Below are 12,900 nucleotides of genomic sequence, written 5' to 3'. Positions count from 1 at the left end.
TAATAGATAAAGCAGGGCCATCCTGAGTATCTTACATGAAGTATCTCTGCAATCTTATGTCACTCAGCAGGCCTTCTGCCTGAATAAATACTTCTAAGGCTTGCTTGAAAACATTTTCTTTTTAGTAATTGGATGATTTCATTTTGTGCAGGTGATGAGCTTGTCCCCAGCACCTTTATCGCTGTTAATCAAGGCAGCTCCTATTCTCACAGAGGAGATGTATGGGGACATTCAACCTGCAGCGTGGGAATTGCTGCTTAGTATGGATGAGCACATGGCTGGCGCAGCAGGTAAAGTGTGTAGGGTGTTGTACTCAACTTGAATGTGTACACCAGTGGTCCCCAACCTTGGGCCTCCAAATGTTCTTGGACTTCAACTCCCAGAAATCCTGGCTAGCAGGGGTGGTGGTGAGGGCTTCTGGGAGTTGTATTCCAAGAACATCTGGAGGCCCAAGGTTGGGGACCACTGGTGTACACAAGTATGTATAGAGGCCTGGAGGTAGTCGGGAACACTGCTGGAGCTCTGCCCAGCTTGGGATCCTGAGATTTCTTTCATCTGTTCAAACAGAAATGTATGCCCACATTCTGCCCATGCCATCACTGCTCACGTGAATTCCCATCTTCCCTTCCTGTTGCTGACCCTGTGGTTTCCTTCCTCTTCTGGTACTAAGAAATGAGGACAACATGGTTGATCGGAGGACTGGAAACCAAGCCCTAGGAGAAGAGACTGAAAGAGATGGGCATGTTGGTGATGATATTTGTTTAATATGTAAACCGCCCAGAGTGGCTTTGGCAGCCAGATGGGCGGTATAAAAGTCAAACAAAGTGCATAAGAACTGGCATGGTGCACAGCAGCTCGCTAGCTACTAGATCTGCTCATAAAATACACCTTTCCAAATCATCCTCTCAAAGGACCAGCTAAAGGCATACTTTGACCATGCATTCTCTAGCACTTCTTTTAAATAGGAGAATAATTGATTTTCCAAGTTGTGCCTGTATTTGTTCACGAAGTATTTGCTTCTTGCAGCTGCCATGTTTCTTCTGTGTGCTGTGAAAGTGCCTGAGGCAGTATCCGATATGCTGATGTCAGAATTCCATCACCCTGAGGCAGTGCAAAGGTTGAATGCTATTCTCAAATTCCACACCCTCTGGAGATTTAGGTATCAAGTCTGGCCTCGTATGGAAGAAGGAGCTCAGCAGATCTTTAAGGTAAATATGACCTTGTCTGATATAATTCAGAGTTGCAATTGTGGCAATATTACCAGTGTCCTATATTTATTTATTTATTTATTGGACTTTTTATATATCTGTGCACTGTGAAGAAAATCACCAAATTCAGTGACATTTTCTCCCAAATTAAATGAGTATAGCCTTGCAACTTAAAAACTTTCAAAATCTAGGTCTTTTTAGTTTCCCATACAACCCACCATTAAAACAGAAAGTGAGTATGAAACTTGTACTCAGCTTTTAAACAACACTTATTAGTAATACTTCCTGGTATGTTTAAGCAACCTGAATGCCCCTGCAGTATTCATTTGAAACTAGCATAAAATCATGTGGGGAATCAAATTGTTTTGCTTGCTATATTTCCCATGAGGCCCTTGGAATAAAAGATTGACTAAAGTGCAGACTAAACTAGCTTTCTGGCGAAACTGCTGTGAATAGTCTGTCCAGACTTCTCAGTGAGTTGTCTGAATATAGACTACATTATCCAGTTGATCTGAATCAACTGGATAATGATAGCAAAGTAATGGATCGTATGTACTCAGATTTATTTAATATACACAGTTGAAACAAAGCTGCTCTTTTTTTCCTCTACCCATTTCTTTAAAAAACATTAAAAATTTAGGGCTAAAACTAAATGAATTAGAGCATGAAGTTAATCTCATTGTTGATGACATTGACCTGCTGAATAAATTAAAGAAGCATGGAATGAAATCAGTGTATTTGGCATAGTAGGAGAGCTTCAAATTTGTACCTTCAAAACTCTGGAAATGCATAAATATGGGTTGGAAATAATTTCTAAGCACACAGAAAAAAATGCAGCAACATCCTAGGAACTTTGACTATCTGAAGTACCTAGCAATTCATCAACAAGATTTAAAACTATTACTGAAAATAAATGTTAATTCTCCAGTAAGGCAAATGAAAGAAAATTTAAAGAAAATTGCCAAACAAAATCTTAATTGATTAGGCAATATTGCTACAATAGAGGTTGCAATGCAACATAAATGTGCATGCTAATTCCTCATACTGCCTATCCAAGTGTCAGAAATATTGCCTTTTCTTTCAAGATAAATGGATCTCTAATTAATTTCTAATTAAACTTTGCTTTAAACAAACATATCTATATCAGCTAAATAAATAAATAAATCAAATTTGGAAAAAGAATGGGCTGGGGGGTACACTGGCCCCAAGAAATCCACTAGAGGATGTACCTTCCTGTGGAAACTGCTGACAAGATCGCGTGCTGCCATTGCTGTTGCCGCTGCCACCACGTTGATCCTGAGGGAGGACATTCATTTTGGCCTAATAGCTTTAAATTAACAGCACCTCCTCAGAGTAAAATTATTTAGAGAAAGAGAAAAAGAGCACCTCCTGTGCTCCATGACAATTTGAAAATAAATATGGGGAAATCCATCAAATAGTACTTTTGAGTAGAAATCGCCAGTAATCAGGTCCCTCACTCTTTTGAAAATTTGATGCCCATTTCACAATCCAATTCAAAGCAAATTGTGTCTAATATATGAGTATGAACTCAAACAATAGAAGAATTAAATAAAAGGATGAAGGAGACATGGAAATGTGAGTGGGTTCAACTTTGGGAAAATCCCATTCCCCTTTTGGTTCCCCAAAAAGTGGAGACAGGCCTTCTCCATGAATGTTTCTTTTGTTTTCAAACACCGGAGAACCATGAAAACAACTTCGGTTGGACCAATGGATCCCTTAGTTTCCCTGCATTTAACATAACAGTCCCTTAACTCGGGCATCGCAAGAGAGCTCCCCATCGGGAGTTCACACCAAACCATTCGCAATCTGTGGGTTTTCTCGTGGGCTTCCTCAGACTGGGACATATGGTACCTCAACAGAGGTGCTGAGCTCATTCTCCCTCTGAGGGCGTTTCTGGATGTGACATTAACACCAGTTTGCCCCCTTTCTTTCATTGATCTCCCTTCTTGGGATAGACATATACCATCTGTTCCACTGGTTCTGCTTCTGCTTCCCCCAGCTGCACTGCCAGTCCTTCCTTCCTTTGCCTTTTCAGCTCTTCTCCCTCTTTTCCTTTCTTACTCCCCTCAGGTCTCACATTGCGATATTGCTGTATCCTTTCTATTTCCTCTAGGGGCAGTTTCATTTTAACATGGAAGGGGTCTTCCATTTCTAACTATCTCCATCCTAGAGGAATGTCTTCTTCCTTAACCTCCTTTCCTTTCTTTTTCTCCTCCTTCTTTTCTACCTCCATCTCCCAATCTAGCTGTTTTTCCCTTCTTCCTTCTCCTCAGCCCCTGTCACCAGATATCCCTCCACTATTGGCTCCTCCCCTTTCTCGCCCTCCTCCCGCTCTTCTGTCCTGTTCTTTTTCTCCTCTACTCTCAGTTGGGCCACTGCTAGTATCAGCGTATACTCTGTCCCATACCCCTCTGTTGTGGGCGCTGGAGGGGATGGCTCACACTCCTCTGTTCTGTTGGGAAGTGGTTCCTCCTCATAGAAAGAAACAATTATTCCCAACAAATAAAATGTTCTTTGGAGCTAGCCTCCTTTCCCCCTACCCTTTAAGATTCTTACTTTCTGTAAAAACTAGTGTTGGCACAGGTGGAATCTCAACAGTACCTGGCAGCCGTAGTTTTAAGCTGTAGTAGCTGTACAACAAATCCAATTTGTTTGATGGGATGCAACATGTAGTGAGAGAATAGGAAATGGCAGACATTTTGGGAAACCATTCTGAAGAGTGCAGTGAGGCAAGTTGTGCATTGTGATCCCAAAAGAACTTTGTGTCTGGATTTGATGATATAAATAAAAACCTGTCCTATAAAGAATACCGTAGTTAGCTTGCGTGTTTGTCTCTGAGAGAAAGAAAAATGGAAAATGAGTTAATTCCTGCAAAACTCTGAAACTGCAGTAGCACACAGGTTAATGAGTTGCATTCATAGCAAACATTGTGTTGTTTGTGTCAAACATGGTATTGTTTCATTTCCTAAACTAAAAAAGACAGAGGATCACAAACTATGCATGGAACACTGTGTTTATTACAGTATGACTTTTGTAATTGTTTGTATTTTTTGTATTATCTCACTGTTTTTACTATATTGGAAGCTGCCTAGAGTGGTCTTTTAGAGCAGATGGGTGGGGTATAAAAAAATTTAAAAAATAATATTGTTTAGATGAAGTTTCAAACCCATAAGACCGCCACGTGAACTTTAAGGTGATGCCTGTGAGAGAGCCACTGAGAAAACCCCATTGCCTTCAGGAATGTTTTTGCATTTCCCTCATTTAATGTAAAGATCCTTATACTCGCTTAATTCTCTCCCTAGGTCATGAATAGAATTCTCATATTTAGACTGCCATGTTTCCTCCTTGCTTGAAGATATGGGCTTCAGTACAGAAACAAAAAAGGGAAGCTGTTTCTGTGAAAGTTTGCCTCTTAGTTGTTATGCACTTTTTTCTTGGTTTACTTTTTTAGATTCCTCCACCTAGCATTAACTTCACCTTGCCGTCTCCGGTGCTAGGAATGCCATCTGTCCCCATGTTTGACCCTCCGTGGGTGCCACAGTGCAGTGGAAGTGTGCAGGACCCAATTAATGAAGATCAATCTGTAAGTTTAAAAAATATCCTTGAAAAGCTGCTTGCGAGTGGTAAGAAGGAATAAAAGGGGGATAAAAAACATACTAAGGCAGTGTCTTAGCCTCTTAGGAAAGATCTTAGAAACGTGTTTGTAGAAGTGTGTCCATGGGGCATAATAAAGAGTATGACAGGGTGCGGTGGTTCCTTGTCATTGCTAGTAGTGCTGTCATGGGACAAAACATTATTAGTTCCAGAAGCATGAATGAATTAAATGGGACTCTTAACTATATGTATAATCTGCCCAATCTGAAATAATCCCAGGCATCTTATAATAGCAGTATAACCAGAAATGCATGTTATAGCAACAAATCAAAAATCAAACAAAATCCGGAAACTAAGCTAAACAATATAAAGTAAAAATTCCAGTACACTGGATTTTAGAAATGCTGTTACAGAAAGGAGACATTGTAAAGCTATTAGGGTGGGCCAAAAGAAAAATGTGTTACAGTCAGAAATTTTGTGGCTTGATCTTTAAATTCATATGACACGTGGGAGGGCAAAAGTGTTGCAGCACAGAGTGCTCTGGTGAAACACAACTGTATTCTATATTTCTCATTTTCTTCCCTCCCCCTTGCCAGCATACCCAGTCAGCTTTCTGTATCTAGTATTTTCCAGTCACTATTCTATCTCTCTCTTCTTAGATTTTTTTTTAAAATTAGGATAGGATGGGAGAAACACAGAGATAGGTGCTGTCTGGGAGGAAAAGTTAGAAATGAGACCACTGCTTCTGCCCTTATGTTCATTTCTGTTCTCTTCCTGGCTGGTTGGATAGCTCAGTGTTTGGGTATCTGGTTGTAGAGCCAGAGGTTGGGAGTTCAATTCCCCATTGTATCTCCAGGGAGAAGGGCCAGCCTGTGTGGCCTTGGGCAAACTGCACAGTCCCAGAGACCTCTAGAACAGTGGTTCTTAACCTTTGTTACTCGGATGCTTTTGAACTGCAACTCCCAGAAACCCCAGCCAGCACAGTTGGTGGTGAAGGCTTCTGGGAGTTGCAGTCCAAAACTCCTGAGTAACCCAAGGTTAAGAACCAGTGCTCTAGAAGAAAGGAATGGTAAACCACTTCTGTATATTCTCTACCTAGGCAACCGTGAAAAAGTCACCATGTCAGAATTGACTAGATGGCACATTGTTGTTCTTGTCATAGTCGCTGTCATCATCACCATTCCAAGACCCTCATGCCAGGGTGATCTGTTTTAGGTGGGAAACCTAGGGATCATCTGTTGCAGAATTCACACATGATTGCATGTGCCTGTCAACACCTCATTATTCTCAAGAAGATGCCTATTATCGTCCATTCAAATGCATGATCCCATTCACAGTTAGTAGGAAACTGAGTCAGGTCAACTGACCTGGGACTTTGAAGCAATAAGGGCTGCAGCTCAAAGTCCCTGCCTCAGTTGTGCAGTCATGCCGTTCTGTTGCCTTTCTAGTTTGGGCAGGCATCCTTTGGTCATTTAAGTCAGTGTGTCTGGTCTCACCAAAGCTATAAAGGAAACATTGGTATCTGTATAGACAGAGTCTGCACCTTGTGTTGAACCTGGAAGCTACCTGGCTGCCAGTTCCATTGGCAAGTACTGTCCAAACCATCCTGCAGTTCAGATTGCAGTATTTGATCAGCACCACTCTGAGCCCAATGCGGACACCACAGCTATGTTTTATAGAGCAGTTCTTTGCATGTTTACTTGGAAATTGGACCCCATGTGCTCAGTGGATTTATTCCCAGATAATTTCATAGGTCACATGTCTGGAGTGGGGAGCCTCCATTATTAAATCCCTTCGGGTATTTTCATAGCTCCCCTATGAATGTGTGATCAAATGCTATTTCTATAGGCTATAAATTTTTGTCAGTAAGCGCAATCTCTATTTGTTTTTTGTTGCTATATGTTGTCAACATATGGTAAGTCCATAGCAATTTCAAAGCATGTGAGATATTCAAGGAATGGTTTACCATTGCCATCCCCAGTGAATTTCGGTGGCCAGGCATGAATTTGAACCAAAGTCTGGCGCTCTGTCCATAACACCACACTGGCTCCCAGATCTCTGTTTATCTAATTGCAATATTTTGTACATAATTTAAAGAAAGCCCATGTAAAGCCCCAAATAAGTTTTTTAAAACATTTTTTTCTTAATGGTTTGCTTACAGAAATCATTTTCAGCGCGGGCAGTGTCACGCTCTCATCAGCGTGCAGAGCACATTCTGAAGAACCTGCAGCAGGAAGAAGAGAAGAAACGTTTGGGCCGAGAAGCTAGTCTGATCACTGCTATTCCCATCACACAGGAGGCTTGTTATGAGCCCACCTGCTCTCCAAACTCAGAACAGGAAGAGGAAGGTGCGCTCTAAACACTAGAACAAACTCTGACAGTTTGACCAATCAGTTTATCAGGGGATGCCATATTATCAATGTAGAGTATTCATATTAAATTTAAAGTATAGATGACTATACATGCCTGCAAGAAAGCAACTATTGATTCACTCAGAGACATTTTGTCATGCTGGCTGTAATGCACTACTGTTGTTGCCTGTCCATGTGTGAAAGTTTGTTGGAAAGACTAGTTTCATTACTTGTGTTCATTTATTTAAATGCTTCTATAATTTAAGCAGACTGTGCAGATATTCTTGGTTAGTTTTTGCCTGATATAATTTAGACAGCACAACGTCATGCTGTTAAAAAAATGAAGTTGAGGGCAATGCCAATAAATTAGCACAACGTATGAAAAAAGTCATATACCATTTGGCATCTAGAAAAAAAGTAGTGGGCCATCCATGTCAGAGGTTGTGCAGCAGATAGTTTTGGAAGTAGTACCACACCAGAAGAGAAAACAGGGAAAAAACTATTTGGGATATGCATGGCAACAACAACAACAACAACAACAACAACAACAACACATATATATGTATATGTATATGTGTGTGTGTGTGTGTACATATATATATGTGTGTGTGTGTGTGTGTGTGTGTGTGTGTGTGTATGTATGTATGTATGTATGTATGTATGTATGTATGTATGCAGTGATGGGATTCAGCAGGCCAACAAACGGTTCTGCAGAACCAATAATACATTAGCAACCGGTTCTGTAGAACTGGTGCGAACCTGCTGAATCCCACCACTGGCCAGGATCAGTGGTGGGATTCAGTAGGCCAACAAACGGTTCTGCAGAACCAATAATACATTAGCTACCGGTTCTGTAGAACTGGTGCGAACCTGCTCAATCCCACCACTGTATGTATGTATGTATGTATGTATGTATGTATGTATGTATGTATGTATGTATGTATGTATGTATGTATGTATGTATGTATGTATGTAATAAAGGTAAAGGTTCCCCTTGGCAATTTTTGTCCAGTCGTGTTCGACTCTAGGGGGCGGTGCTCATCCCCGTTTCCAATAAAATATATAAAAATCATTATGCCTGGAAACATAAATGGAATCACCCAAAAGAGGATTTTCCTTTTGTGTTAAACTATAGGGACTAGAACACAAACAACACAAAAATGAAAGAGGTACCTCAACTATATATGCTTGCTATATAGAGAGCAAGCATATAGAGTTGAGGTACCTCTTTCATTTTTGTGTTTTTTTGTGTTTTGGTTCCTATAGTTTAACACAAAAGGAAAATCCTCTTTTGGGTGATTCCATTTATGTTTCCAGGCATAATCCAAATTAAGCCCTTACAGAAGCCTTAAAAAGACTCCAAAAAGCAGAGACTAGGCAGCAGAGAGCCAATATACCCCAATAGTAGGTAGTAATACATAAAAATGAAAAATAATAAAAACCTCACATAATATATACACCTTTAACAAAATAGGTAAAGGTAAAGGTTCCCCTTGAAAATTTTTGTCCAGTCGTGTTCGACTCTAGGGGGCGGTGCTCATCCCCGTTTCCAAGCCATAGAGCCAGCATTTTGTCCGTAGACAATCTTCCGTGGCCACATGGCCAATGCGACTTAGACACGGAACGCTGTTACCTTCCCACCAAAGTGGTCCCTATTGATCTACTCGCATTTGCAGGCTTTCGAACTGCTAGGTTGGCAAGGAGCTGGGACAAAGTGACGAGAGCTCACTCCATCGTGTGGATTCGATCTTACGACTGCTGGTCTTCTGACCCTGCAGCACAGGCTTCTGAGGTTTAGCCCACAGCGCCACCACGTCCCTTTTAACAAAATAAGTATAGAGTTAATTAATCAAATTATAATATTTTAAAAATCACTCAAACAGGACAAGTGCACATGCACGTACATACACATGCACATGCACACACATACGCACACACATACACCCCCCTCTCCCCAAACCAAAAGAGCAAGCAAATAAAGGCAAAAAATACAATTAGCCCCTCCAAATAAAACTCCTAGAATAGAGGGAGATTTCTCTCTGCTGTACTACCTGTCACCAGTGTGACACGGCTGCCAAGAAAGCCAGTGCGATTCTTGGTTGCATCAATAGGGGTATAGTGTCTAGAATCAAGGGAAGTGATAGTACCACTCTATTGTGCTTTAGTCAGACCTCACCTGAAGTATTGTGTCCCGTTCTGGGCACCTCAATTCAAGAAGGATGTTGACAACCTGGAACGTATCCAGAGGAGAGCAACCAAAATGGTCAAAGGTCTGGAAGTCATGTCCTACGAGGAGTGGCTTAGGGAACTGGGAATGTTTAGCCTTACAAAAGAAGGTTAAGAGGGGACATGATAGCCATGTTTCAATATTTGAAGGGATGTCATGTTGAGGAAGGGACAGGTTTGTTTTCCACAACTCCAGACACTAGGACAAGAAGCAATGGTTTCAAACTACAGGAAAAGAGATTCCACCTGAATCTCAGGAAGAACCTCCTGACAGCCAGAGCTGGTTGGCATTGGAATAGGCTGCCTTGGAGTGTGGTGGAGTCTCCTTTTTTGGAGGTTTTTAATCATAGGCTGGATGGCCATCTGTTGGGATTGCTTTGATGGAGTTCCTACATGGCAGGGGGTTGGATTCAATGGCTCCTGTGGTCTTTTCCAACTCTGTGATTCTATGATTCTGTTCCCTGAGTTCTACAAGAAGCAGCAGGCAGTAAAAATAATCCAACAAGGGAAGGGATTCAAAAAGGTATCCAAGAAAGCAGTGGGCAGGAATCAAAAATAATAATACCAAGGAGTTATGCTGCATAAGTAGGCTGCCTAGTAGCAACAACAATAATCTAGGGGGGTGTCTCCCTCAAAATTAAGCAAATAATGAAGGAATCCAAGAAGATCCAGGCAGGTAGTATTCGAGATGGAGGGCACCAACAGGAGCTCAGCGCAGTATCACACTCAGAAGGAATGATGGAAGCAGAACATTCCTCACTAGATACCAGGGTCTTCCACAGATTCAGAGCTCCTGCTCTCCCTGGGCTGATTGGCCGCGGCAACTTTCCTTGGTCACATCATCATGTCTTTGCAATAGCCTTTGCTATGCTGTAGGATGAGAACTTTTTGAGGCAATTTGATACACCAAAGGATGCAGTGAATCCCCTTCAAGGATTTCTGCCTTGTCTTGGTGAAGGGGCTTGAATAATTCAGAGAAGCTATGGGCTATGCCGTGCAAGGCCACCCAAGTCATTGTGGAGAGTTCAGACTAAACGCGATCCACCTGGAGCAGGAACTGGCAAGCCACTCCAGTATCTTTGGCAAGAAAACTCCATGGACAGAAACAAAAGGCTAAAAGATATGATGCTGGAAGATGAGCCCCTCAGGTCGGAAGGCGTCCAACATGCTACTAAGGAAGAGTGGAGGACAAGTACAAGTAGCTCCAGAGCTAATGAAGTGGTTGGGCCAAAGCTGAAAGGAAAGTCCGATGCTGCAAAGAAAAATACTGCATAGGAACCTGGAATGTCAGATCTATGAACCTTGGTAAGCTGGATGTGGTCAAACAGGAGATGGCAAGAATAAGCACTGACATCACAGAAGCAGAAGACATCAAGAAGAGGTGGCAAGAATACACAGAGGAATTATACCAGAAAGATCTGGATGTCCCGGAGAACCCAGATAGTGTGGCTGCTGACCTTGAGCCAGACATCCTGGAGAGCGAAGTCAAATGGGCCTTAGAAAGCATGGCTAACAACAAGGTCAGTGGAGGTAATGGCATTGCAGTGGAACTGTTTAAAATCTTAAAAGATTACTCTGTTAAGGTGCTACATTCAATATGCCAGCAAGTTTGGAAAACTCAGCAGTGGCCAGAGGACTGGAAAAGATCAGTCTACAACCCAGTCCCAAAGAAGGGCGGTGCCAAAGAATGCTCCAACTACTGTACAATTGCACTCATTTCACACGCTAGCAAGCTTATGTTCAAAATCCTCCAAGGCAGGCTTCGGCAGTATGTGGATTGAGAACTCCCAGAAGTACAAGCTGGATTTCAAAGGGGCAGAGGAACTAGAGACCAAATTGCTAACATGCACTGGATTATGGAGAAAGCCAGAGAGTTCCAGAAAAACATCTACTTCTCCTTCATTAACTACACAAAAGCCTTTGACTATGTGGACCACAACAAACTATGGCAAATTCTTAAAGACCCTCGCTGGGTGTTTTTAAAAGCCAGTCAAAAACTTGGTTATTCAAGCAGGCCTTCCCTCCAGTCAATTAAGTCTTTCTCTTTTTTTTTCTTTGCTATTCCATCTTGGTAATCCTCTCTTTAAATTAATTGTTTTAAATTGAAATTGTAGTTGTAATTTTTATGATTTTATATATTTTTATACTGTTTTGTTTTATTTTGTAAGCCGCCCCGAGTAGACATGGTCTAGAGGGGCGGGGTAAAAATCAAATAAATAAATAAATAAATAAATAAATAAATAAATAAATAAATAAATAAATAAATAAATAAATAAATAAATAAATAAACAAACAAATAAATAAATAAATAAATCGGAGTGCCTGACCACCTTATCTATCTCCTGAGAAATATATATGCGGAATAGGAAGCAACAGTTAGAACTGGATATGGAACAACTGATTGGTTCAAAACTGGGAAAGGAGTATGACAAGGCTGTATATTGTCCCCCTGCTTATTTAACTTATATGCAGAATACATCACGCGAAAGGAAGGACTGGATGAATCCCAATTAAGATTGCCGGAAGAAATATCAACAACCTCAGATATGCAGATGATACCACTCTGATGACAGAAAGTGAGGAGGAATGAAATAACCTCTTAATGAGGGTGAAAGAGGAGAGCGCCAAAAATGGTCTGAAGCTCAGCATCATAAAAAAACTAAGATCATGGCCACTGGTCCCATCGCCTCCTGGCAAATAGAAGGGGAAAACATGGAGGCAGTGACAGATTTTACTTTCTTGGGTTCCATGATCACTGCAGATGGAGACAGCAGCCACAAAATTAAAAGACACCTGCTTCTGGGGAGGAAAGCAATGACAAACCTAGATAGCATCTTAAAAAGCAGAGACATCACCTTGCTGACAAAGGTCCACATAGTCAAAGCTATGGTTTTTCCAGTAGCGATGTAAGGAAGTAAGAGCTGGACCATAAAGAAGGCTGACTGCCAAAGAATTGATGCTTTTGAATTGTGGTGCTGGAGGAAACTCTTGAGAGTCCCCTGGACTGCAAGGAGAAAAAACCTATCCATTCTGAAGGAAATCAACCCTGAGTGCTCACTGGAAGGACAGATCCTGAAGCTGAGGCTCCAATACTTTCACCGTCTTATGAGAAGACTCCCTGGAAAAGACCCTGATGTTGGGAAAGTGTGAAGGCAAGAGAAGGAGACAACAGAGGATGAGAAGGCTGAACAGTGTCATCAAAGCTACCAACATGAATTTGACCCAACTTCGGGAAGCAGTGGAAGACAGGAGGGCCTGGCGTGCTCTGGTCCATAGGGTCATGAAGAGTTGGACATGACTTAACGACTAAACAACAACAACAGGATGAGAACTGTGTGAGGCAATTTGATACACAAAGGAAGGAGTGAATATTACACAAAAGAGGGAGACATGAAAACACAGCTTTCATGTACTCCTCTTTTGTTAAAATGAATCATTTGTGTTTTAAAGACTTTGTGGTGGGAACTAAAGAACATTAAAACAAAAAAAGAACCTTTTGT

The 12,900-nt window shown here is 41.4% G+C and overlaps 1 protein-coding gene across 22 annotated transcripts in view; it reads left to right on the top strand.

Annotated features, from left to right (window-relative positions):
* Nucleotides 1–12,900, top strand: part of UNC80 (unc-80 subunit of NALCN channel complex) — a 175,071-nt gene that overhangs the window by 95,399 nt on the left and 66,772 nt on the right. For all 22 annotated transcript variants that reach the window (XR_013538068.1, XM_078379274.1, XM_072977912.2 and 19 more), the window contains 4 exons: nt 152–290; nt 1,027–1,208; nt 4,681–4,812; nt 6,985–7,171. Coding sequence is in view for 21 of the 22 variants with exons in the window: in XM_078379274.1 (XP_078235400.1) it covers nt 152–290; nt 1,027–1,208; nt 4,681–4,812; nt 6,985–7,171 (640 nt within the window). In the remaining variant the exon portion in view is untranslated. The remainder of the gene's footprint in view (nt 1–151; nt 291–1,026; nt 1,209–4,680; nt 4,813–6,984; nt 7,172–12,900) is intronic.

The sequence above is a fragment of the Pogona vitticeps genome, chromosome 1 (assembly GCF_051106095.1).
Source record: "Pogona vitticeps strain Pit_001003342236 chromosome 1, PviZW2.1, whole genome shotgun sequence".
In the NCBI taxonomy this organism is placed as follows: domain Eukaryota; kingdom Metazoa; phylum Chordata; class Lepidosauria; order Squamata; family Agamidae; genus Pogona; species Pogona vitticeps.
This window is presented reverse-complemented; position numbering and strand designations above follow the sequence as displayed.